The 26,915-nt window shown below is 36.0% G+C and overlaps 1 protein-coding gene across 2 annotated transcripts in view; it reads right to left on the bottom strand.

The window, feature by feature from the left end:
- GABBR2 (gamma-aminobutyric acid type B receptor subunit 2) overlaps nt 1-26,915 on the bottom strand; it is a 450,589-nt gene that overhangs the window by 115,702 nt on the left and 307,972 nt on the right. Inside the window, exons 12-13 of one of the 2 annotated variants that reach the window (XM_085573703.1) lie at nt 25,067-25,174; nt 11,074-11,196 (exon numbers count right to left, since the gene is read on the bottom strand). In XM_085573703.1, coding sequence (XP_085429829.1) covers nt 11,074-11,196; nt 25,067-25,174 — 231 coding nt within the window. The remainder of the gene's footprint in view (nt 1-11,073; nt 11,197-25,066; nt 25,175-26,915) is intronic. The other variant, XM_085573704.1, reaches the window with a different exon arrangement.

The following is a 26,915-nucleotide window of genomic DNA, read 5'->3' as shown; positions in this document are numbered from 1 at the left end:
AGATGCTGCTCTGTGCGAGAGCGCAGTAACAATGAGGAATCCAGGAGAACCAAACACAGAAGCAAAATGACCCATATGTGTAGCCATAAAGAGGATGGCTTTGTTCGAGGAAGCTCTTCCTCAGGCCCTCTGCCCACCATCATGAAGTCTGGGTCAAGTCTGCAGCGCTCTGCCATCTGCTTATTGCCTGTGTGTGTGCTCTGGCTGTCCAGCCAGCTCTGCCTGTCTCCCTGGGTATGCTTACAAACAGAAGTGCTCCACCTGGCCCTTCACCTCAAAGGAAAAGTACATCAGTTCCTATTAACTTTGAGCAGCACTGAAGTGGTTTTAGTGCAAAGCCAAGGTGCTCCTTTTGAGAGAGAGAGAGAATTACTTTATGGTCAAGCACTGCATAAAGATCTTGTGGCAGGTTACTCATGGCTTGCTTTTCCAAATTGACAATCACTGCCTTTAATCCTTTCCAGTACAATTTGCTGGCCAGAACTCAGGACATTCTAGACAAATGATACTACCTATAATTATCTATAATACATACTTGAGGTTTGACTTCTCCATAAAGTTGCTTATGATTGAATGAAAGGTTTTAAAGAAGCACCAGGATATCCAGATTGTATCTTTTCAGTAGCAACCTATTTAAACATTTGAAGGAACAAGAGAATTATCTTCCCCCAAAGAAGTATTAATTACCTTAGATAATCTCCTAACCTAAAAAGCTATTTTAATGCAGAATTCTCAATTTGCAGAGATGTCTGGTGGAAAGATTTTATTGGTCTCTATTGTAGCCTTAGCATATTTGCAGAGTAATTAATTATGGTTCTTTTAATCCACATCAGCATCTGTTTTTGGGTATAAGCATTAAAGTCTTTCTTATACAGTGGTGGTTTCTTCCAGAAAACAAGAGAGGTGCTACAATGCTAGAAAGGGTTGAACATTGAGTACCTAGGATAAAATGCAGCAAGGAAGATTAATCAGTTCCTAGACTGTTTTCTGGAAGTTTTTTCTCATCAGGTTTTGGTGATTGATGGAGAGAATAATTTTCTTGTCTTTTTCACTTCTGATATTAACAACTCAATTCACTGAAAAAAAGAGCAAAAAATAATCCTGTCTGGCTTATAAAGCCTGTAAATCTTAACATTCAATATGAAGTTTAAGGGAAAATGTGTCCAGAGATCTCATAGAGACTTCTCTCTGAAAGAAGAAGGTAAGAATGTGAGGAAAAGAGCTTCTATGACCTTGTTAATGTCGTAGTGCTTAACAAATGCTGAAATATCCTAAAGCTGGATATATTTCTATTTAGTAGGCAGTTCCTAACTGCCAAAAATATCAGTGTTGTACTATACCAACAATGTAGTCTTATGAAGGAGCATAAAATCATTGCTGAGTTTAGCTCTGGCTTCAGTTTCCAGAGAAATAAATCTGAATGATTGTATCCTATGTATTTGAAGTTTAAAGTGAAGAAGTGCCACTGGGTCTATCATATACTGAGCCTCCTCTGTGAATGAACAAAACTGTTACAGTGCCTTCTATGTGAAGCAGCCAGGTATCCCCTATAGATGATGTGTCTGCTGCTTTTAATGATGGTTAGGTGGTGAATCATTCACTGGCTGTCTCACACAGCAGCCTCAGCAGTGCTGCTATCATAAGTGGTAAATGGCTGCTAAGGTCTGTGTGTATGTACTGACTTGTTTGGGTTAGATATCTGACATCTGATTTCCTTTCCTCCAACAGACTAATTCACTGAGGACTAGGGATTAGGCCTTAAAATCCCAAAGGGGCAACAATAGTCTGAATTTCCAAAAGCAGTTGAAAGGATGAGTCCTGTTGGGTACCTCTGGCAGCAGAGCCCTCAGAACCGGAGCAGCTACTGCAAAGTAGCAGTGACAGGCCAGAAATGTGACTACAGAACAGCAGCCCAAGTAACAATAATTATATAACAAAACCCCTCCACTATCATGCTTCCATGTTCCAGAATAATACTTTCACTCTGTAAGATATACAGAACCATAATTCCGTACTAAAATCAGTTTTGCCCAACAACACAACCATGAAAATACCCAGACAAAAATACTGTGGTTAATTGAGACTAAAAATGTGAGGAGTGTAGCTGAGTGGGCCATATGATGACAAGTGGAATTTGATTTCAGTAGCTGTAATGCTACTGTAAAAACAGTAGAACTACTTATACATTTTCTCAGAGTCATAATTAGTTCATGGAAATGATCTGGGAATCGCTCTGACAGTGAAGTCCAAAATTTTGTTCAATGGTGTGCAACAGTGAAAAATAATGCACTAAATATATGGGAGAGGATGAATAATAGATAAAACACATTACACTGATCTTCTAAAATATGAAATATTAGTCATCCTATCTAAAAAGGATGCTTTAGCATTTCTATGTCACATGAAAAAGGGCTTTACAAGATTGGTACTATCTACTAAAGAGAAAAGAGGAAAATAAGGTTGTAAACACACAGATGTATAGTAATGATTGGTGCTGCCAAAAGAAATGTGCAAGACTCAATTATCTTCTTTTTCCCTAAAAGAAAAATAATGTATGTCCAATGAGACCGAAAAGCAACATTTCAAAAACTGAGAAATGAAGTTCTTCACACTGTGTCTAGTTAGCAATTACACTCATCTATGCAAAGTTTGCAAGTGTCAAAACCCTCTGACATTTATGAGAATAACAAAAGTGTTCTGTTAGTGAGAGTATAAGAACTATGAGTTATATACAACTGCTCATTTCAAGTTACTACTCATTATGAATCACTGCTGAAATTTTTAAGCATGACAGATGAACTTTCAGATATGCACTACACATTTCTGGCACCCACCTCTGAAAGTATTTGGGCCAGTCATTGTTTTAAATGAGGTGGCGGACAAGAGGAGTTACAAGTCTGGTCAATGATAGTGGTTCCTACATTCCTAAGGTGGGAATATTAGAAGTACTGGTTTTTTTGGGAGGCAGAACTAAAAGTGGAACTGTTTATTGAAGAGGAATAAGTACCAGCAAGCCTCATCTTGTTAAGTAGCTGTTGTTAAGCAGCAGCCATTCATCCTGCCATTTTGGAACTGACCCTGCCCTATTTTCTTATTTTTGCCAATTTGATACATGTTTCCATGGGAACAGAAGAAGGACTAGCCACCAGCTGAGTCAATCTCAGCTGCTGGCTCCCAGCTCTCATGTTTTGTTCTGTTTCCTTGGAAACTGATGTCAAATGAAAGAGAGAAGTAAACCAGCTTTTACTCTTTAGTGTTTACTCTTTCTTTGGACCTGTGCTATATCCTCTGGGCTGGTAGAAGGTTTACAGATAACTTTATGGCCATTCAGTTTCCTTCTCTCTGGAGGATCTGCCAGCCACCAGAGTGTCCCAGCAGATGGAAGAGTTCTCAGTTTCAGCTACTCCTGGCAGGCCACCTCTTGAGAGCTACAATGGTAGGGTTTGAAAGCAGGCTACAGCATTCAGGAGACATTTGGCTTCCACAGTCTATAATATTTCAAATTGGAAGGAAAGAAATTAAATTTATTTTAAAAATGGTAGGGGAAACAGATGGGTGTAACGATATATAGAGAACAAATTGACTAACAAGCTTTGACCTGCATTAGGCTGAACACCCACAGAAACTACTTCAGCCAATTAAATTCTTCATTCACATCACAAATTTAACAAAGATCTCTCTAATCTGGCTGTTAGCTGACTAAACAGCACAATGTAAACAAAACCCTATAAACACATCTGTTTATGCATATATACATGTGCAGAAAAATAACATGATCTGATTTTTTCAAGACGTCAAAGAATTTGCAAAAATCTGCTGAAGTGCATGAATTTGAACCAGACACCTTCACCAGTTCCATACCTAAGTTACTCCCATGTTATCATGTGAATACTAACACTCCCTACCCCAGGCCACCCCACACTCCTTTGTGTATAATTTTGGACCAAAGTATTTTCCAGTCCCTTCAACAGCAGTATTGTTAATGAAAATGGATATTAAAGAAAAATATCTAAATCTGTGCAGCCAAATTCAAATTTTCACATAACTTTCACCAAAAAAATGTAGGGACAAGGCAATTTTAAAAGACAAAAGTCTTTCCTAAGGAAATGTTTTATACTTGATGACTACAGCTCTTAGTTAACTAGTCCATCAGGGTATAGCACCAAGCTCCCCTTGGACTTTCACACTTAATATATGCACTCCTTCCTGAATAGTCTTTACATCCCATCTCAGTTATTTTCACACAACTTTTACTTACCATTGACCTTGAATTACTATTGTGAGTAACTTTTAGAATTGTATATCTATATATAGTTAAATTTATGTACAGACCAAGTAACAGGTCAGTAGTATTAATTTCTTCAGGTTCTGAGAGCAGTCCCACAGAAAAGACAATCAGATACCCAGGCACAATATTTATTCCTCCAGTCCTGTTGTACTTACATCCGTCTCTTGAGGATCTACTCAACATCTGGGTGCTCAGAGAGCCATGCCAAACCAGTTAATGTGATTTAGTTATGGGTTAGTTATTTAAATAAAAACTTTATGCAGTTTTAATTGCTTTAAGCCAGGCTTTTCTGTCTTATTCAGAAAGATGTAAGATGTGCTCAGTTTATTTAATCTATTTATAGGTTTCCTCTATCTGAACTTATATATATAATTCCACCTTCCTCTATATCAGAAAGAGTTTACATCACAAACAAGACAACATTTATTTTTTACTGCTGCACCTGCAATGAGGAAAGAGCATTTCACTTTATGTTAAGCTTTGCAATGTCCATCCCATATTCTTCACAGTCAGCCCTCATTTATATTTTCTGAAATAACTTGATATAACCTCTTCCACTGAACAATACAGGCACCAGCACAAAGACTGAGACTTGTCCTGTAGGACTCTACTGGCTACATGCCTCCTTACTAGAAAATGATTTATTTCTTAGTTATGTTTCCTTATTCTAAAGAACTTCATACCTACTTGAAGGCTTCTCTCTTATTCCATGTCTATTTCATTTCTGTGAGAACCTTTGATGAAATAAATTCATGAGTCCTTTTTTGAGACCTAGCTGACTGTGTCAGCTTATATTCATGTCTGCTGTCTTCTTCAATGAACTTTACTAAATTTTTATGACTTGTTCCTTCACAAGTGTGATGTCAGCTACTCCTCAATGTAGCATATACATTTCTAATCCTATTCCTGATTATAATCTTTATAAATTGGCCTACTACATGAACGTACAGATTTAAGGTTTCTATGGTGTCTTGAAAACATGGCAAGATATTTGCAACATTTTGCTCAGAAATTAAAGCAGTTCTGAGTTAATGATTACATACTCTTGTCAGCAGTTTGACAATTATTCTTTTGAAATGCTATAGAAAACCTGTGAGAATAGAATCTTTTTCCATTGATTTATTTCTGATCAGTTTCCCTATTCCTACCAGCAATTCCAGTCACTCCTCACTGAGTTCATCAAGAGGGTTCTATCACAACAATCTCCACAAATCCTTCCACTAAGAATTTTGCTAAACAAAGCAGCAAAGCAATCATTTAGTCATTCTTCATAGCCTTATTTTCTGCAAGTAATGATCTTCTGTTCTGCTTAAATATTAATCCCAAGATTTTGTGGCAAACTTGCTGCTACCGGTATTTACAGAAAGATTTATTATTCTTTTTTCATTCATTGTAAGATGCTTTTTTGGACTGCTTTATTTTCTTCTACATTTAACTTACCAGACATTATGATCCTGTGTATTTTCCCCGTTTGGATATAATTTTTTATTTTAAAGGATGTCTTCCTGCTGTTTTGTCACACTGAGTCTTTTCTTTTTCAAGTTTTACTTGATGCATAGCATGAAATTACTCTGTGTCTCATATGTGAAGTTCCTAATACACTCTAAACCACCTGTAAAGATTTAACTCTCTACAGTTTACTCTTTAGCCTCTCTTTAAGACACTTTAATTTAATTTTCTTCTGCTTTCTGAAAGTGAGTGCTACTCTACAGACTTTTTTTGGCTGTTGCTTCTTCAGAGCTATCAAAACTAAGAACAATTTATTTGTAGCTATGGAAAACTCTTTCAGATATCAAGACTTTGGAATGGATTCTGTGTGCTATTCAGAATGAAATCAAGGGTAAGTCTCTGCCTGTGGGTTCTCTAATCTTTTGAATTATAAATGAGTTACTCTGAACAGCACATTTGTCCATTTTACATAGCCTTTTTTTTTTTTTTTTTTTTTGGTTTTGCAATGTTTTTCAGTCCCTCAACATATCAGTCAAAGCTGACCTTTGGGCTTGTTGTGTAGCAATGTGCCTGGTGGCATTGTTATACACTTGTAATACGTAGGATTTCTGTCTCACTCATTGAAATTATTAATTTGGTAATATTAATTGACTTTTCTTTAACATACTGCACTACTCTGACACTGGAATGGCCTACTAATCTTTCCTGCATATTGGTATTTTTGTTATTACAACATCCTCATATATAAGGTTTCCTTGTATTGGTTTCTGCATTTTACATTTATATCAATGCTGGAAGCCCAAATAGGACATGTCTATTGATTTCTTTTTCTCTTCTCTGTCTTCTAGAATGGCATCTCCTTTGGATTTTTTTTCTCTATTTCAAGTTTATTACCATCCCAGGACAAATTAGAGTGAAACCTTAAATACTGGTTTTCCAGATATCAGAATGAAGTTTATTTTAAAATATTGATAATGTTATAATAAGAATGCATAAAAGGAAACATCACAGAAATAATACTTAATTGATACTAAGACATCAAAGAATATAAAGGCTACTGCCCTGGATAAAGGTTTTAAAATTTTACAAGAAATATTGGCATCCAGTATGCAAGCTACTACTTTCATTGAGTCTATCACTAATGCAAGATATTTTTACCTTGGGAATTATAAAAGGTAGTCCATTTCCTCTACGAGTTATTATTTATTAAACATTATCACTGTCTACCTTCCAAGGCCACAGAGATCCAATCTGCTTCATAGATATTTATGCTGGGTGAAGATAAGCCAGTCAGAGGCTTTCAAGCTGAACTCTAGAGTAAAAGATTTACTACACCATAGAATCACAGAATATTCTGAGTTGGAAGGGACCCACAGGGATCACTGGGTCCAGCTCTTAAGTGAAGGGAACATACAGGGACTGAACACGTGGCCTTGGCATTATCAGTGCCATGCTCTGACTAGCTGAGCTAATTGTGGGCAAGAGGTGAGTGTGAGTGCATGTGTACACATGCACCCTTTCAACTGTACTAAGTACATGTCTGAATCATCATATGGCTGCTGCACAGACTCCACTTTTTTGCTATTTCAGACTGTGCTTTCATTCCAACATAGCTGAGGAACTGAAATTAGAGGGACCTGGTTTCCTAAATATTTTTGTCTTGTGGCTGGATTCTCTTCAGCTACCATGTAGCAGGACGTTTAAAATATCTGGTTTTAGACAAAGGGATAAACTCTGTGACCCTTCTCTTAGAGGAGACACTATCAGAACCTCTCCTGGCTGTTTGCAGCAAGTCTGTTGTGGTCCTGTGTCCTTTAGAGCTGTATCTCAAATTTGTCAGATTTGACTGAAACAGGCAAAGTTTGTTAGGCAGTAGGAAAAAAATTGCACAGAGCACCCTAGCACATAAACATTGCCTTCTTAAGAAAGCAGGTCAAAAAGCAAACCATGGTAGAGCCTTGCAAATCTCTTCTACAGCAGCATCCACAGAAGCACCATAGTTCCTTGTGGGCAGCCCAGCCAGTGAGACAGTGAAGGAAGGATGCACTCCAGCTCACATAACTGAGGGAAACAGTCTGGCAGGGACCTAGCTCAGATCTGAGCATAATCATTTTGATTATGACTAAAAAGGTGAAATGATGAAAAAACCAAATTCCTAGTTCAGCCTAGGAAGAAATTAGTGAGGAAAAAATGTGATTGGTCTCTCCACTGGTCTGAAAAATTAGCAAAAGGAGAAATGTTACAGGCAGAGAAACTAGGAAAACTGACAAATAGAGGTAACATTATGGATTAATTATCTTTTTTTTTTTTACATGGCTGCTTGAAGATTAGAAGCCCTTTGTGCCATCAAATGCTTTTACATTATGTGAAAATTAAACCTACATCACTGTTAGGAAATGTACATAGGGACACTGCTATGGTTCTTCTGCAGATCTCTGTACAGTTAGGGAAGTTTTAACACTGTCCCTACCTTGGCCTTTAACCTCTTTTATTTATCCAGCAAGTTTATTGTCCATATACCACAAACTACTTTCCCTTCTGGTGACTAGAGATCTGGATGCTTTATGGTTCAGTCATTAAAACTTTTAATATGGTATCTTATGGCAGCCACAGATGTGCTTTTCTTAAAGAAACCGTACCTGTAGGGTCAGGATGCCAGAAATCAGTTTGAAAACTGACAGATCCAACATTCCACAGGATTTCTGTCTCCTGTAACGGCCAGAGAGTCTCTAAAAATATCTTAACTTCTCTTTGTACTTTTAGGTTTGGAATGCCTATCCTCAGCTTATAAAGCATGGAATTCTTGGACTTCGCAAACAGCTCCAGAAAAGGAGCCTGGATTTTAAAGTTCTGGGTTTAAGGACTCTTTTAAAGCGTTCTTGATAATTTACTGCTGTTGCTTCATTAAAATGAACTATTTTGTGAATAATAGCAGACAGCACAGGACATTACCAGTCTTTAGGCTTCTTGCCTTGGTTCCCTTGATTCATGTGTTTATGAAGACACAACTGACAGAGGGTCACCCAACAGAAGCCAAATGCACAACTGTCACATAGGAAGCTGATGAATATTCATAAACAGAACTCAAATGGTTCATTAGCTAGAATGACTTATTGCATTCATAACTTTGTAGCCTACATTTAGTTTAATCTTTATCACTTGGCTTAGCATTAACTGACAGAAATAATCCCTTTAAAATTATTTCACAGAATCAAGTGGGACAAGAAATATGCACTACAAAATATTGCTGAAATAAAACAGAAACTTGCCACCATTAGTGTTTACTATGTGGCAAACAGAGAAAAGATAATATGTGCTCAAACTCAAATAAAGAATTTACCATTACACTTTGGAAACCTAAAAAATTAAAAAATACAACAACGACAGCAACAACAATAATAATTATAGCAGTGAAGACAATTGTCATTTACTTTCACACAGGATTTTTGAGACCCGAAGAGGTGTGCTTCAGGAAAGTAAATTGCAGTTCCTCTCACTGCTTTTATAGTAACATTTGATGCACATACAATATTTTAATGACTACATTTTCTTGAATGATACTTTTATTTCCTTCCCACCCCAAATCCATTAGCTTAAAAAATATTCTGTGCAATTTACACTAATAGCTAAGAGTTCTAACAGTAAGTTCAAGCCAATACTATGCTGAGGAACCAAAATATCAAACATTGTCATGTGTGCATTCAGAGATCGTCACTTTGCATGGGCTTATATAATTCCAGGAGAATTTCAGTTCCTATGCAAAGTTCAGACAACTGGTGTGCAGCCCCATGGTCTGGAAAGCCCCAGATGTGGAAAAAAACACACTAAATTTTTAGTTTTATATATTAGATGATCAAAGAATATATACTGAAAAGTTCAGATGGAAATTGCAATCATTTAACACTTTTTCAAATATATGGTACTTAGGGTTTAACTTCACAGTTACTGCTGCTGTCTATGGACATTATACTCAAGTGAATCTAATAAGATTAGATATCAGGATTTTTAGTTCAAACTAAAGTAAAAAAGTAAAATTCCTTCTATCTGAGGTTATTTTAATTGGATTTTGTGAGTATTTGTCATAATATATTTGGGTTCAGATGAGCAGAGAAAATGTTCACAATACTGACAACTGAAGTATCACTTACAATACAATTGGAGCAAAATGAAATAAACAAGGTTCTCAACAAGCTGCTATGGCTTCAAGCTATACACACACAGACCAGAAGTGTCTCCAGCAGGCAAATTTCAGTTACATTTTCAGTTTTTTATTGACAACTGTATTAGCTGGGAAGTCTTTCAAACTCTAAGGAATGACTGAGACAAATATTTTCATATTGTAAAATTATTTTTCAACTAAATCCCTTGTAGTTTAAGAGGTATTGTTATAAGTTATTTTCTGCAAATTATACTAAAAAAGTAAAATCTTGTCCTAATAAAATTCCAGAGATACACTTCAAAGTAAGAACAAGATAAAAGCAGTGGAGCTAAACGGTATATATTTTCTTGCAAATGTTAACATCAGAAGGTAAAAAACTTATTTTTCTTACTGATTGCAAGTATAAGAGAAGAGACTAGCACTTCTAGATAGTCGTCATATAATCTAGTTTTCAGATATCGCCAGTTTACATGTTGGAGGCAATAAACTCTCAAACAATGCATATCCACATACAGATATATGTTTTTTTCCTAGGTATAATTTTTTCCTGCCATGTTTCTTGCAGTCAGTTTGTCCAGAAAGCTCTACTTCAGCTCCACTTCTAGAAACCAACCAGAGTGTTGGAAAGTGTGTACAGCTGGCATTAAGCTATTACCTCCTGCCTATCAAAATTGCTCATGTGACCTTTCTGGGAATACCATTAAAAGAGGAACAATCAGTATGGGTGCACGCACATAAAATTACTGCAAATAAATACAGCAGTAGGTAACATAATTCCTGACCATCTCCACAAAGAATGCAGTCTAAGCAGTGACCTCTCCTGCACTTATCTTGAATGAGCTTTTACTGAAATTCACTAATGGGTTCTGATAATCTATTATTTATTGCAACAGACTCTAACAGAGAGTCTTAGCTGAGGGCTCTCCTGTGTTTACAACCCTTGCAAATAAAATGTCTCACAAGTGACAGAAATGTGGGATCTGCAACTACATACACAATTTCTTTTGGTCGCAGTTCTTTTTTTCCTATTTGGTTTTGAAAACCAGAACCCTTCCTTCCCCCAAAATACACAGCCTGACTTGCTTTCATGTTACCTAATGCATCTTTAGCTTAATGTTATGGAAAGCTGTAGATACTAATATGCAACCATTAGTATTACTTGGGCTTGAGGACATACCTCCATGTTATACTTTTCCACTGTCCTCCTCAAAGGATCCACAACCTGCCAGCAAATCAGGATGCAAAGATCAATCAGTAGCATCCCTCCAACTATCCCCAGTAGCTTCTGGTCTTTAATGATCTGGAGAGACACAAAAAGAAAAAAAAATAAAGAAGAAATAGGGAGATTCCCATGAGCCACAGATAGACCCTATACAGCTTTATTCCTATAAAGGGAGAAAGACACAGGTTGCTAATAGTAAAGGTTTTTAACAATGAACAAAGAAAAGAAATATAGAAAGATGAAAGCAAGACAAATTATTTTAGTTCATTTCATGGTTATTAGAAGTATCTGAAGTGCTTTCCCACTTCAAAAAACTTTGGGAAGGCTCTCAAACATTTATATTGAAATCCAGGTTTAAAATTAACTCCCAGAAAATGAGAAAAATATATTCTAGGGAGGCACTACTGTGTTTATGCATGCAAATATGGAAAAATGTTCATCAGCATCTCAGAGTAGAAGGCATTGAGGTAGTTTTCACTGAGATTTAGTGCTCACTCTTTCATGACCTTGGATGTGGAAAATGCAGAAGTTATCAAAACTTTATTTTGGAGGTTTTTTGTGTCTATGTATTTAATATTTGTCTCTGTTACCCAGGGAACAGGATGGAATGATGTATTTTTTCTGTATTATGAAGGTCAGATGCACATCTAGTGTAAAACATGCTTTTAATTTTGCTTGGGGTTTAGGTTCAAAAAAGAAAAATAAGAGCTGCTGATAAAAATAAAAATCCAAGCCATGTATTAGAGTCTTTTATAACTGCATGCAATCCCTATGTAATTTCTACTGTTGTACACATAGCAGCACAGAAAAAATGCACTGCAATTGCATTATTTGCAGTTGCAAAGTTGTAATCATGTTGCAATATCAGGTTTAAATTAATTTTATTTCAGTGCTCTTGAGTCCATGGTCAGGGTTTCTTAATTAATATCTACCTCTATTATAAAGAACACTCATCCGATACTCAAAAGTTTTTGCCAAGTTGCTTTAACATGGACCAATGCACATATTTTTTCCAAGTTTCCATTCTGGGAAACAGCTGACTTAATCCAAATGAAATATTCAAAAATATTAAGCCTGAGAAGCTTAAGAAAGTTGTGATTATTTCAGTTCAATTTGATGAAACTATTAGGATTTCAAAAATGCATTAAAAAGCCAGAAGTGTCAGCTAATCTTAATAGAGGCAAGTTTAGTATTCCTGCATAGAATAAATTGTATTTGCATTACATTCTTATCAAGCTGAAGGAAATGATGAAAATGACAAAAATTTGAAACAATGTATAAAGAACTTTAGAAACTCTGGTTTTCATATTGTTTGGTGTGATATCTTTTCTATTTTGAAAGATGTTTTGGAAACATTGTGCACCCCTTTTTGTTAATCTGCTGGTTTATTTGATCGATAATTTGGAATAAACTAAGAGTAAAATAAAGGCTAGAAATCAGAATGAGCTAAAGGACTCGATACAATATTTTCATTTCCTGAGATCTGTTATGTAAATCCATGTAGCTAGCACTGCCATAAAGCACTGGATGCTTTCCAATGTTTGTGGCAGCAAGGAAGCAGTACACCCATCCCAGAATTCTGAGACAGCACAGGTATGTCTGGAGAGGGCAGGGTGAACGGGGAGGGGGTGGCTTTCATGGTGATATGTCTTGCTGCTGGATGATTTGGCAAGGAGAGAAAAAGGTGCCTTGATGTGCTGTGCAGGGGGAGGAAAACTGTTGAAATGTGTTTCTTCATAACGCTCAAATGAAAGCAGGTATTAAGCAAAGATTCTCAGACACAGCTTGGTCCCTTGTCATGCTTGGGAAAACAGAACTATGTCTGACCTTTTAGCTGTTTATCAAGTGGCAATCAAAGCTGAAAAGGAACAGGTTAGCCTTTGCTAAAAAAGCCCATGTCTTTTTTAATCTCTTTTCTAATGCCTGCAAACAAGCCTTGGGTGAAATACATGGAAGAGAAAACAATGGGGAGTTAAGTCCATAGAGAACATGGATTTAGATTAAATGTTGACACCTTAACTCAAATTTCTTTTCCTCTCTCATAAATGGCTAGGGAGATTATTGTCTTGGCATATTTTAGTTGGTCTTCCTTTTTAAGTGATGATAGTTTTTTTTTAGTGAAGGCTGTTGAACTATTATGTGTTTAGTCTTTCTCAGTAGTCAGTGGGCAGGGACAAAAGGCTTTAAAAGACAATTCATCCCACCTATCCTGGGTAAGATTTAGGGTCAGAAAAATTAATGTTATGAAATATGTCCCTCCCTTCCTCAATCCCTGCCCCCTAAGAGGAGGTGAAGACAATTAACTTCAGCTAACACTATGCATTTGATTAACTACAAGCTATGTGAAAGTATCTTGCCAGAAATGTCTCCCTCTGCTCTTCTAAGCCAAAAATGTTCCTTGAAAAAAAACCTCAAACTATCTTATCTTTCAAATGGAAATAGTGCATATTTTACCTAGGATAGGTAAGCAGCCCAATGTCTTCTGTATTTGTATGAGCTATCTTCATATTGCAAGTAAGGTTGCATTGGATTCAGATTTACCAACCCCTGGTAATATTAATCAATCTGGTACAGCAATGCCAGATGCAAAAGAGTAAAAGGACATTATTAAAAGTAGTAATACTGATAATCCACTCGCAGAATCAAAATAAATTACTTCTATTGATGATCACATTGCTAATATTATCACATCACTTCTTGCTCTTGTACATCTTTCATTTGACCTTGCACTACTGCAGATCAGTATTTTTGTTCACTTTTAAGTTTAGTAGCCTTTTTTTGGACAGGTAGTTATTAGAAAAAGATAAGAGTAGAGATACCTCAAAGAGTTGAGCTCTTCCTTGGATACCTCTTGGAGTAATTTTTTCCTGCATTACTCTGCCCTTTTTTGGACAGAAGGGGAGTTGTATAACAGCAGCTGTCACTGGCAGCAGGTATTATTCATCCCTTACTTCTGCCAGACAGCCAGGAGGAAGGCAAGCAAAGGAAAGCCCATAAGATAACATAAGTGACCTACACCAGCACAATGAGCTCTGCAAACACAGTGATGCTGGTGCTGCTGCAGGCTGAGAGGGCTGAATGCAGGGCACCTGGGGCTGCCTCACACACCCATCACAGCACTGCTCTGTCCTTGGCAAAACCACTGCTGGAATATAGCTCTGAAGCACAACTCTCCACCAGAATGCTAGCTTTCAGAACAAAACACCGAGGTTCAATAATTTTTCATTTCTGCCTGTTACTAACAGCTCATCCTAAAAAAGAGATTTGCCCTGAGAAATGCCACTGGTATATCACTAACAGCATTTCTAAAAGGCTAGCTGCTCTCTCCCTTCCACCTGCAGGAAGCCAGCTTTCCCTCTCCCCAGCCAACACTCCCACCCACTAGAACTCCTTAAGTTCAGTACATTCACTCCTCAGGAATCACCAGATGCACTGAAGGAGTCTTGACTCAGATCTTGCAAATCCAACAAATTCTCTGTCTGATAAAAGAGTCATGAGCTAGTGAGGCTCCTCACAATCAAAAAATATCATTTTTCTTTAAGAGGAAGGCTCTCATTTTTTCCCTTTTCATTTTCCTTCTAGCAAACAGTAAATCAGCCTTTGGAGAAATACATGGTAGCTAATAAAATCCATTTATGCAAGTGCTCCTGAATCCTAGCTGAAGCCAAGCTCTCACACAGCAGCATCTGTGAGTCATATTTTCTACCATCTGCGATTGGATAGGTGAATCTGTCTCATCCTGGCAGATCTGCACACTGTTATAAATGCCATTGCCACCAGTCTGGACTATATATCTGGATATGAAGCGATCTGTCCTCAAAATAAATTCACTCGGAACAAAAGCTGGTAGGTCATTTTCTTCTCATCACTGTATGAGCAAATCAAAATTATTCTGAAAACTCACGACCATGAAGACAGATCAAAGTCCTTACTCTCCACAGACCTTGCCATCTGATCACAGGAGATAAAAAATCTGCCTAAAGCTCTGGGATAAAGTTTCTGCTCATGGAAACTCTTGAGGATTTTCTAGAACTATCACAGGCTGTACCACCTACCATAGTAACTTCAACTGTCCATTTCATTATTATTGCATAAACCTTTTGTTGGGCTATTTTAATTTGCTTTCTAAAGCATACCCATTGTGTCCAGGATGACCCTATCATCCACCAACTCATGGGATCACCTGGAAAATTGGTAATCAACAGTACTTAAACATTAGGTTTGTTTTTTATAATTACGGCTGGGGAAAAATTTCTGTTATTTCTTATCTTACTAGAAACCAATTCTGAAAATGTTTATGACACAGCCCTTAAAGTTGAACTCCATTCTAAACCATGAAGGAAGAGTCTTACATATGAAGACTTACATCTCCAGGATGCAACATTAGTTTTGTACTCTCTGATTTCCACAAATATCTTTCCAGCATGACTGAAGAGTTAATTTACTCCTGTCTTTTCTTCAAAGTTAGTTTCCTTGTTACCAGATCACTTCCATTTGTCAGAATAAAGTATCTTTAAATGTAAAGCCATATTAGCTACATCTTTGTGGCTTGTTTGTTTGTTGGGTTTTTAATTGAATGCACAGAAACATAGAAAGGCTAGAAGTGCTTTTGCATTTATTCATAGGTTTTGATATAAATATATATATTTTTCTTTTCCATTTAAAATGTAGGATCTTTTTTGCTTAAGAAGGAAATTCTGGTTTCTCTTATGTATATCAACCCTGACTAGTCTAGCTGACAGAGTAGTCCCTTGCCTTCTGGCACTAGCTAGATAAACGCTTAATGTTATTAATTAACTTTTTTTTTTCAGTTCTGTCTTTCCCAGACTCCTGGGATGGAATCTGTAGAGAGAAACTCTCTTCAGAGGATCCCACTGTGAAGCTTCCTAGACCTTATTCAATTAAATGAATATCACTGACAACAATTACAAAAGCCCTCAGAATTCAGAAACCAAATATTCTTCTCCCTGATACATACAGAAATCCTGCTGATCAGAGTCCCCCCTCTGAACTGGAGGGGAAAGAAAGAAAACAGAGTTTGCAGGGAAGAAAAATGTGAAGTCTGTGAGCTTGCAAAAGGGACCATAAAACTACTTGTGAACTTGCCTTCAGGATACTTTCTCCACTGCATAAACTAAACTTTAATTTCTCTCAGTATGGCTCAGGGACACCTTTGACTTGCTCCCCTGCATTAAGTGGGTCGGTGCCAGGAGGTTGGGGATGCAAAGTCAGTGGTGGGTGGGTGAACTTTACCCTATGTGGGCTGAGAGAGATTCTATCTTAGAGTTATTAAAGCCATTAATATTTTAGTGAGCTATACTGTAATACATTCTTAATTTCTATTGTGTAATGGAATGAGAAAAAAGGACTATTGAAAACACATTATGCATTGTTCCCAGTAACTCCACAATGTTTTTTTCAACAGCTATTATGAGTATTTCCTATAATAGATTGTACGATTAGTATTGGCAAGGCCTCAAGCTGCAGTTACATTAGTTTTAATGAGTGAATGCTAACATTTTAAAAAATGTGTTGTAGTATTAAGGATTTTGACCAGGGAGTAAAAAGCAAAGTTTTATTCTCTTAGAGGTATTTTAACTGATTTGATAGAAAACTTATATATCTACTTATACATTAAAAAATAACCAAAACCCCAACATTTCTGTTTCCAGTGAGGCTCTCCTGTGACACCTGTAGTCTAAAAACTTGGTAACTGCCTTTCAGGATAGTGGAGTGTGTGGTACTCCTGACAATAATGGACAATTGGATATGATCAAAAAGCTTGGCTTTGAGAATTAAATAGCTACAGTCACTAGCCTGCTAAAGCACATATTTCTAAAACGTGTCTTCACTGGTGACTCCTGTTTAGGATAATTGCTTCATTGGGCAGACTCACTCTCCCAATAATGCTATTGCAAATGTGGATTTGTTGACTCTATGCCCTACTGCCAGAAAAAGCAATTGATCAGAAGATACCTTTCCTCTTTCCCAGCTCATATATTAAAAAAAAAAAAAAAAAAAAAAAAAAAAAAGTAGGAATATCCTAGTGGTGATGCTCCCTAGGGGAAGCAGAAGATAGAAACTATTCAGAGGTTAGAGATGGAGAGAGATTAAGTGATGGGTTTAAAAAAGTTATAGAAATCCTTATTTTTTAAAGCCTGAGCCTCAGTTATGACTATACAGAACTAGAGAATTGGTGAGGTGATTGTTTTGCTAACACTGCTAATCCAACCACAATGAGCACACAATTTATGTTTTTCAGTATAAATCTATATTGAAAAATGACTATTTTTCACAAAACTATTTTAAAGGGACAAAAATAAAAAACATGTTAATCTAAAAATGGTACTAAGAAATCCAACTTGACAGCATTAGAACCAACCATTCTTGCTCTTGTTCTGGAGAACAGTCTTAGAAAAAAGCCTCAATATTGTGTTAACTTCTGCTCACAACCATAACTAAAGCAATATGTACTGCCTTGAGAAGTATGTGCTGCATATCCCACCAGTACAGCAAGTCAAATTCACCTTTGAGAGAAACTGACTTGTTGAGCTCAAAAACACATGCACCATAAATGTAAAGGACTTTCTATGAGAGGTGTGAATTTTCATCTTTGGAGTTGAAAGGAACTCAAACCTTCAGGAAAAAAAAAAGGTGCATGAAAGATTTGAATGTTCAGGAAGAAATATTCTGATTTTGTTTGATATAACATTAAAGTACTTAGACTTTAATATTTTTCTTAATGAAAAATTCTCTGGGAAAGCATACTTCATCATTACCAAATAGCTGGGAACATCAATGCACTTGATTACATTTACAATCCAATTTCAAGCTATTCAGGAACAAATTGCCTCATACTGTATAGCAACATGTTCTTTATCACTCTGTCATCCAATAGTCTCATAATACATAGAAATTATGGTTGTAGCACCATTTATGAGCACTTACATTTCACAAAGAGTTTTTGTTGTTTTTGTCACTACTGAGGTTTACCCTTATCAAGCCGTACCATGCAGAAATTTCCATACATAAATTACTTCAAAAGAAATTTTTTCTCCTGGATGTACAGTTCATTAGCTCAGCTTCTTTCTATGTTATGAGCTTGAGATTTAGCTCCATATTCCATATTTATATGAACGTAAATTTTAGAAATATGATTCCTGTTGTTCCTTGGTTGGCATTTTGGCTGATCAGCTCTTATGAAAACCAGGATGCTTATTTTACATCTAAATTTGGATCCTAAGATTACACTAACTATTTTTAAAGCTTTGGACTTAAAATTTATAGTTGTAGCTACTTGGGGAAAAAAAAATCAGAATAATTTCATTTCCACTTATATCACTTTAGGAAATACAGTATCTGTTTATTAATAAACCATAAGCCATATCTGATTAATTTACACTGCCCTGTAAGTATCAGAGATTACTTGGTCCAGTGTTAAATATTCATCATGAAAAAAAAAAATCCTAAACATAAGAAAATTACAAACTGTCTTCTTTCTTACGCTCAAAGACTGAACAATAACACAGAACATTTCTTTAGGTATCCATATGCTGGTTCATTTTCAGCAGATGGTCCCTAATAGATTGTTGTACTGTTGGTATGGTTACCCAAAGCAAATTTTTGGATCTTGACACATCTCCTCTCCAGACTTATGATCTCTCATATATATTTAGTAGAATACAAGTGTATCCTAGGGGAAATCCATCATATAACTTCTTGTTATGCACACAAAAAGCTCTAGCAAGAATAAAAAAAATCCTGGAAAAATATAAATATTTACAGTCAGAAAACTGACCTGGAAAAAGATTTTATGACAGAATTTACAGGAAGAACTGATTAGATAACACAAACTACATTTATGCTAGTTCAGAACTATGTCTACATGGGATTTAAGTGAATAAATGAGTTGTGGCCTGTGAGGTTCTGACTTAAAATCTCTGTCAACATAATCTGGAGAATTTTGCTTCACCTATTTTTAAAAGATTAAGATAATGGGCAATTTTTTTAAACCTCTTCAGGACTTTAGCGAGGAAAAATATAGATTGTAATAAATTCTAAATTCCATAAGTGGCTTGAAAAACTTACGGAAAAGTTTATAGCCAGAGATGACATTCACTCTGTAAGCATCCTCATGGAGGTTTTCAAGTGAGAGATGGGGATAGCAATCAACAGACACAAGCTGAGAAGAGAATCCAGCAGCACATAAACCCGTAACTGTGTAGCCTCCAGGTGCTTTCTTCTCTCTGTTTTCCCCCCTCAGGGGCACTGTGCAATCACAGGACCTGGCACTTCCCTGCAGCTGGCACCAGGCAGGGTAGGAGCACACAGCCAGCTCCTGCCCACCCTGACCTGGGAGATGAGGATTGCGCACTGCTCAGAGTAACCCGTGTGCCTTGATCCCCAGAAAGAGCCTGGATGGTTTCTTACCCCTCCCAGTTTTCTATACACCTGGTTTTGAGCCACTAAAAGCCATGGAGGTGGGGTGGCCAGATTTGTTTAAAAATGGAGTGTGAAGGCAACAAGCTAAAATGTCTGAGAATTCCTGCACTGCTCCACTCAGGTAATAGATTTGCTTCTCAGAAAAAAAGAAAAGAATAATTTCTGAAATATATACTCAGAGAGATTTCTACAACATAACAAATAATTCTGGAAAGTAGTTGTTTTTCTTCATTTGGAACTTAACTGTCTTATACATGAGATCACCTTTCTCAAAACTACTGCCTTTTCCATTATGCATATTTTCTGGTTTAAGTGAAAAAGATTGTAACATAAAACTCTCTCTTTTACTGCACAGTCCTATTCCATGTCCAGAGCAGACTCACTACATTTTCTCCATGACAGTGGCATTCTGTAGGAAGCTCAGGCTTCACTGGTGTCCTAGTAATCCACATAGGGTAAGAAATGTACATTCTAGAGATCCTAGCAAGCTGTAGTTTTTAAATTATTGACTTTTCTACTACAACATAAAACTTCTAACATTTTCTTGGGCCCATTCTTCATGAAGAAAATGGAAAGAGGTTGCAATTGTAGAGAGAGCTGCACGCATCAGCAAGAGGAACCTTTACATCTTTGTACACCTCAGTTTGAGCTAAAAGAGTCACTAGTAGCTATCAGGTTTTATAGATACATAGTAATAGATACATAGTAATAGAAAGAATAACAGTAAGATTCCGAAATCCTGTGTTCAGATTTTTCACACTGCTTGTGAAATAATTTTGGCCAGTTCAAGTTTTTTCTTGCTGCTTTCTCCATTCTCATTCCTGCTTTCCTTTCCAAGACTACATCCCTACTTTCCAGGCCTCCCATTCTGCCTCTAAATTTCAATCTTAATCTAATTCTAAACCACGCCCAGTCCTTCAATTACAGTTTGCCATTTAAATACCATACTCAGACTCTGTACTCCATCATCATGCTCAGCTTTCTTGATCCCTTCTTACAGACCTTCCTACCTTTGCTGTCTTTGAAATTTAGTTTCCAAGGGAATTTTAATCCAAATTAAGTCTCCTTCTTCAATATCTTCTCCCAGTATATAATACCAAGATTTTTCTATCTTTTTTCATCTGGACAGGCTTCTCTCTTGAAGTCATTGGCAGCAAACCTGATTTCTCCTCTTCAGTCTCTTTCCTTCTCCCAATTTCTTGGCCCTGAAGTTCCCTTGCACTGCCAGCCTCCCTTCCCCATCCTACTGTCAAAAACATAATTTGCAAAATCTCCTACCCATCTTTGCAAAGCATGAAGACCTCAGCTCACTTCAGTAGTCTTATAAGGACCTAGTAAGCCAAATGGACTACAATAAGTTTGCCAGATGGCAGCCTGGGAGGTATAGCAGGCATAGGTTAGACTGATAAGTCATTTTTGATGGCTGTGATTAGTTGTAGCTTTCTTTCCTATGATATTGCCGATACAGAGAAAAGTTTATGAATTATCGTGAAGGAGTAGAATAATGTTGGTAAAACTACAGCATCAAAGCCTCAAGAAAAGAGGCTGCTCTACATCCCACTTGTCATTATATTCTGTATTTATCTTGTAATAATTTTTCAACATAAGGACTTATGCCACCAGAAGTCTACAGCAGTAGTAATAACTGAGTACAATAATAATATTTTCAGTGAAAATTGAAGATAAAACATCCCTTCTCTGATACCATAGTTGAAGAATTAAGTCCAAATAGACAAAGCCAGAGTGTACTCTGTTATGGGTAAGACAAGCTTATCATGGCAGCATCAATTGAGAGGTATTGCACTTTCAAATACAGCAAATGCAACAAGGCAACATTGTGACCTTGATCATCTTCCTGCTTTAGTGTAGCCATCTACAAAGGGCCAAATGCTTGTCTTTGTAGGAGCAGAATTTATAAAATTTATGGAGGCTTTAATACCATTGCTTTGAATTTCTTACTTGGCATTCAGGAGTTGTGCAGGAGCAGTCACTGTGCAGGAGTGCTTCAACACCCCCGAAAACCCAAGACAGTGCAGATCCCACCAAAATAGACAGCTTCTCATCCTTCTAAATTTTCCAGAAGGGCTTGTTCTGTAAATGGTTCAGCTAGCTACAGCTTCCCCAGGACACCACCTGCCCTCCTGCCACTGATATTCTCCTCTCTTGTCCACTGCCAGAAAGGGAAACAAAAAAACAATCCCCACCTCCCTCTTCTGCAGCCCAAAACAACAGAAAGGAGATGTATGTAAACCAGAATTGCACCTCAATTATAAGTGTTATAGTTATTTTTAATACTAATTCTATTTCACTTTCCATTATCTCTGCTAACCTCTTCAAAACTCAAATATAATTTATTTCCCCCTACTGTTTTTGTCATTTCCATTTGACAAAAATTGATCCCCTTGCACCCCTCTGTTTCCAGCTAAAACTAATGCATTTTTAATTTGCTTCCTTTGAGCCCTAGCAAGATCAAAGATGGTGACAGAGCTCTGGGAATTTTGCAAAATTTGTCCTTAGTAGTCTGATAACAGAATGAGTATATTCTGAATTTTATTGTTTATTAATTTCCAGTAACAGAAGAGTGGATATATTAAAGGGTAAAAATAAAATAGACTTTGAAAGCTTTATAAACAGCAGTTAATGAGAATCTTCAACTAATTCAAGACCCTGTAACTCATTAAGTTTCACTTTCCATTGAAATACTATGTAGTGTATTATTATTATTTACAATTCTGTATGTTTTCTCACAGTGAGACAGATATCCACTAATCTCTTCAAAAAGCCATGTTATACACCAAAGTGTACAATAAATATACAGAAGCTTGTCCTATCTGATGAAGATAAGCAGATTTACTCATCATATTATCTCCCTTACTTAACACCCACTTTCAACAAATGAATTAACCAGTATTTTCAACAGCCACTCAGAGATTCTTTCACTCTGTGAAGAAATTTCACTATTGACAAATACTTTCCTGATGAAAATATTGAGGATGACAGGCAAAGGTGGTATGCCTAAAGGTCATACAGGTTTTACTGTCATATACAGGTAGTAACTGAATGATCACAATGAATAAGATCCACACTACTTAAAGAATTTTGGAATTTTGTACTTCTCAGTTTGCTCTGTCATGGCACAACCAATTCAGAAAACATTAATGTACTTTTTTCATGCGACACTACCTTTGTGCATTTGTTAATTTAGATACTGTTTGCAAAAATTTGTAAATTTAGATATTGCTTGCAAAAATTTCTACTTTCTGTGCATCCATAGAAAGAAAATACTTTGGCTATAAACTACATCTGCAGAAAATGGAAATGTCATTCTTGCAAGACATAAGTAAAGAATGCCATGTTTTTCAGTCATGTCCTAAAAACACTTTTATCTATCCTGGCAAATCAAAGACCGAAAATATATGACTAGTAAACACTTCTCTGGATAGCTGATTTGTTTTACATAAAGAAAACTGTTGCACTTCATGATTCATACTTATGATTTGGAGTGAGGTATCTAAATAAAGAATTCTTTAAAGTTTACAGAACAAAATGTGCTATTGACTTAGTTCCAGAATACAGAAGAAGGTGGTCTAATAGCCTCAATGTTTCCAGTATAAGTCAGAGCAAAGAAGCTCATTGGTCATCATGAAGATGTTTGAAAGGTTATCTCCCTTAAACTTGTCAGTGTCTTTTTAACTGATCTTAAATAATTTTGACATACAGCTATGCATAATCAATTGCAATTTGCTGTTGGAGATGAGTCCCTTGAAGAACAGGGTCAATAAAGAATTTGAGGATTATGTTTAATTAACAGTGAAATCTAATATTGAGTAGCAAATTGCAGGTCTAAAAGGTAATGTTTAAAAAAAAAGAAAGCAAAAGATCAGTGACAGTCCATTGCAGTACCTGTTGACTCCTATTTGAAGTAGTATGTATGGGAGAAATTATAAAATTCTGAGAATAATAAAGGTTATGAAGTAAATGCTTTTATGTGTTAGACTATACTTGTGTAACTTCACTAGTTTAAAAATATTTGTACCAATAGATGAAAACATATTTGCAATGTAAAGTTTCATTTCTTAGGAAGGTAAAATCCTGGCTCATCTTTGATAAAAAAAGGAAGTGTTGAATATAGGAAGTGTAAGATCCTTGAAAAAAAAAAATTATATATATAAAAGACTCTGGTAGCATAAACTGATATGTTACAGTGGGCTCTTTACACATGTGCAAAAAGGGGGGTTTCTGTTTCACTCCCCCCAGAGTATCATGGTTTTGGTATAGAAATTTTTGATAATTTTAGTTAGTTTTAAGATATTTTGTATTTATTAATAATTTTTTGTACAATGAAATAGATATGATAGAATGATAATGAAATAGGGCAAACCTGAAATGATCAAATAAGTGGATGTGTTGTGGTGCCAGAGTAATAGATCCAGTTCCAGACACAGCATGGAAATTCCTTAATAACCTCAGACATAAATCTTGTTAGAAACTGAGTTAACTATCTAAAGTTCATTCCTGCTAAGGGAATGATGTACCCTATTGTGACAGACTCCCTACATATTGCAATTGTGGAAAAATAACATAGTGCTAACAAAATAAAAATTAACAACAGATATTTTATGACCACACATAGCAAAAAAAAAAAAAAAAAAAAACAAAACTGCAATCTGACAACGTTTTGGAACCTTCTCCTACTTAATTTGGTTATATAGAACTCTTTATTGGTTATTAGACTAAAACTGTTTTAGTATGTGCACATAGGAACTGTACTTGGCACTTCTGCTCATTCTATAAAAATATTAATTTTGTTTTTCTGTTTCATGAACATTTCTTTTAATGTTTTTACTAGCAAAATGTTTTCTACTCAGTGTTTTTCCAGTTTTTTAATAAAATAATCTAATAAAAAGTACTTCATGTATGAAAAGAAGCTTAATGGAAAAAATATAATGCAGAGCTGCACTACTCCTAAACTGAGCCTAATCCTTTACAGAAAATGTGCTGTACCAAAAACGACAGAGACACTTATTGTGGTTCAATTCTGACCAGTCTTAGAGTAAACTTATGCAATTTCAATACTAATTAGAAATACGAAGCCATAAGCAGCACTTTCTCTTGCCTCCTCCTACCAATCCATGAGAAATCTTCAGGTAATACCCATGTCTTCGACAGATACGATCAGAAAACATTTCATTAAAAAAACAGAAGGAGACCTCTGGATGCTGAAGCAACATATTAAGAGAGAGCAGAGATTCAAATTCACTTTGATATTTTACAGCCAACTCCACTGTCCACATCTTATTATAAAGACTGGAGGGCTGATTCTTGACTCCAACTCTGAGAGACTAAACAAGAGACCAAAAAACAAGAAACCTAATATCAAACTATTCAGGATCTTTGGATGTGACACATGAACTGTCAGCATGGCTATGGCCATCCAGGAGAGGTATGAAAACAATCAGAAAATTCTATTAACAGGGCAACAAAAAAAGAGTCTATTTTCTCTCACCTTTTTCTTCATTTTTACGTTTTTGAAAATTGCATGAACTCTCCACGTTTTTGCAAACATTGCTCCAAATGCAGTTGTGTATCCCACTGTAAGAATCCATGTTCGGACCTACAAATGTATATACATTAAAAATAGACAAAGTTACTTAGAGATCATAATTTCAGACAACTTTTTCATCAAAACCCGGAGGAAAAAAATATCTGAAGAACTTAACAAAACTGTTATATTTATATTTAGTAATATCTTGTTCATTGCTTACTTGTTTTTTTGCTCATCACTCCATTCCCTCCCTAACTAAAACAAGCCTGGATGCTGAACTAACTACCGCTTTTATATATAAACCCACAAATCTCTTAAAATATTCTGCTTTTTTACTTTTATTGTGTTCTTTGCAGATAGAGGAAAGAACCAGTGGAGAAACTCAAGAGACAGACTATAAAAAGCACTCAGGGAGCTAATATTAACAGCGACATTTTCAACAGAAATGAACAAAGAAATAGAGATGTAATTCAGACTAAATAAGAAAAGATTGTTCTATGTGAGATACGCATCACTCAGTGAAAAACCTGAGCATTCTGGAAAGATAAGAACAACAGATTTTAAATTATTCTATGAGAGAAAATGGCAAAACAGGAACATAGTTTTGGTCAGCAAGCCTCAGGAACAATACCTGAGTCAATGATAATTACTGCAGATGTGTCCTCTGAAAAGGGAGATGTTGAACTTGCACAGAGCAATGATGTAATAGCACCTGTGCTGGCCACAGCTTTGACAAATACAAAACAGATTTTAAAACTAAAATAGAATTTCTATCTTTAGTGTAAAAAAGAGACTAAGTTTTTTTTGGGTTTTTTTTTTTTTTCTTTTTAATAGAAAATCTTCAAATTGACCAAGAAGTAAAGAACATAGATTAAAAAAGCTTTTTCTGAAATTCTTCCCCTGCCCATAACATCTTGTACACAGGCCCTTGATTTCAGACTTGCTTTGAGCCAGGATAGCGATCTTCAGAGTTGCAGCAAGCTCTGCACAGCTCTCTCTAATTTCCAGGATGTTTCTGTTTTCATTGCCATGCAGGTTTGACTGATTGAAAGATTTTTTTCCTCTGAACAGGCCATTTTCTTCCCAAAGATGGATCAGAGACTACAAAGCATAGCAGATAGAAGACCATGTAAGAGGCACAGCATGGAGCTGGAAGCCAATAGTTTAATCTGAGAGCCTGAGAAATCGCAAGGAGGAGAAATAATCTCATCCACCTTCTAGAGACTCCACATGAACCAGCCCAGAAAAAAGGGAGACTACACAAAATTGAATAAAGAAGAAAAAAACCAAAGTAGTCTAGAGCTGTTTTATGATATAAAAAAAACCAATCTGATTTAGAGAAACGAGGATGTTCTAAGAAAGCATTTGGGAAATATTCTTTAGAGAACATAAAGGCAATGTTTTTAGTTAGAAACCAGCCTAGTTTCATGTCAAAATTCTGGAGATTTTTTATTTGTAATTTCAGGATATGCATATTGATGAGAAACTAGGCCTTTTAGTAAGATTCAAGCCTTGACATCTAAGATAAACCTGAGGAATAACCTAAATGTTTCATATCTAAACACATGCTATTTTTTGTCTTTACAAACTTCCAAAATTTCCATTTTTGTACTCAAAACATGATCTTTTTACACAAAATATTCTGTGGAAAACAAATTCTAATTTTTAATAATGTTTACTGACTAGGTATAAAGGCAGGGAAAAGAAAAAAATATATATTAATTTAAAAACTATTGATAAAGCAATAAAACTACTGCAGTTCCTTAAAATAAATAAATAAGACACACATGGTCCAAAATAATGAATTAGT

The sequence above is a fragment of the Lonchura striata genome, chromosome 2 (assembly GCF_050655825.1).
Source record: "Lonchura striata isolate lonStrDom1 chromosome 2, ASM5065582v1, whole genome shotgun sequence".
Taxonomy (NCBI): Eukaryota; Metazoa; Chordata; class Aves; order Passeriformes; family Estrildidae; genus Lonchura; species Lonchura striata.
The sequence above is the reverse complement of the archived record's forward strand: the minus strand, read 5'-3'. Positions and strand labels throughout refer to the sequence as shown.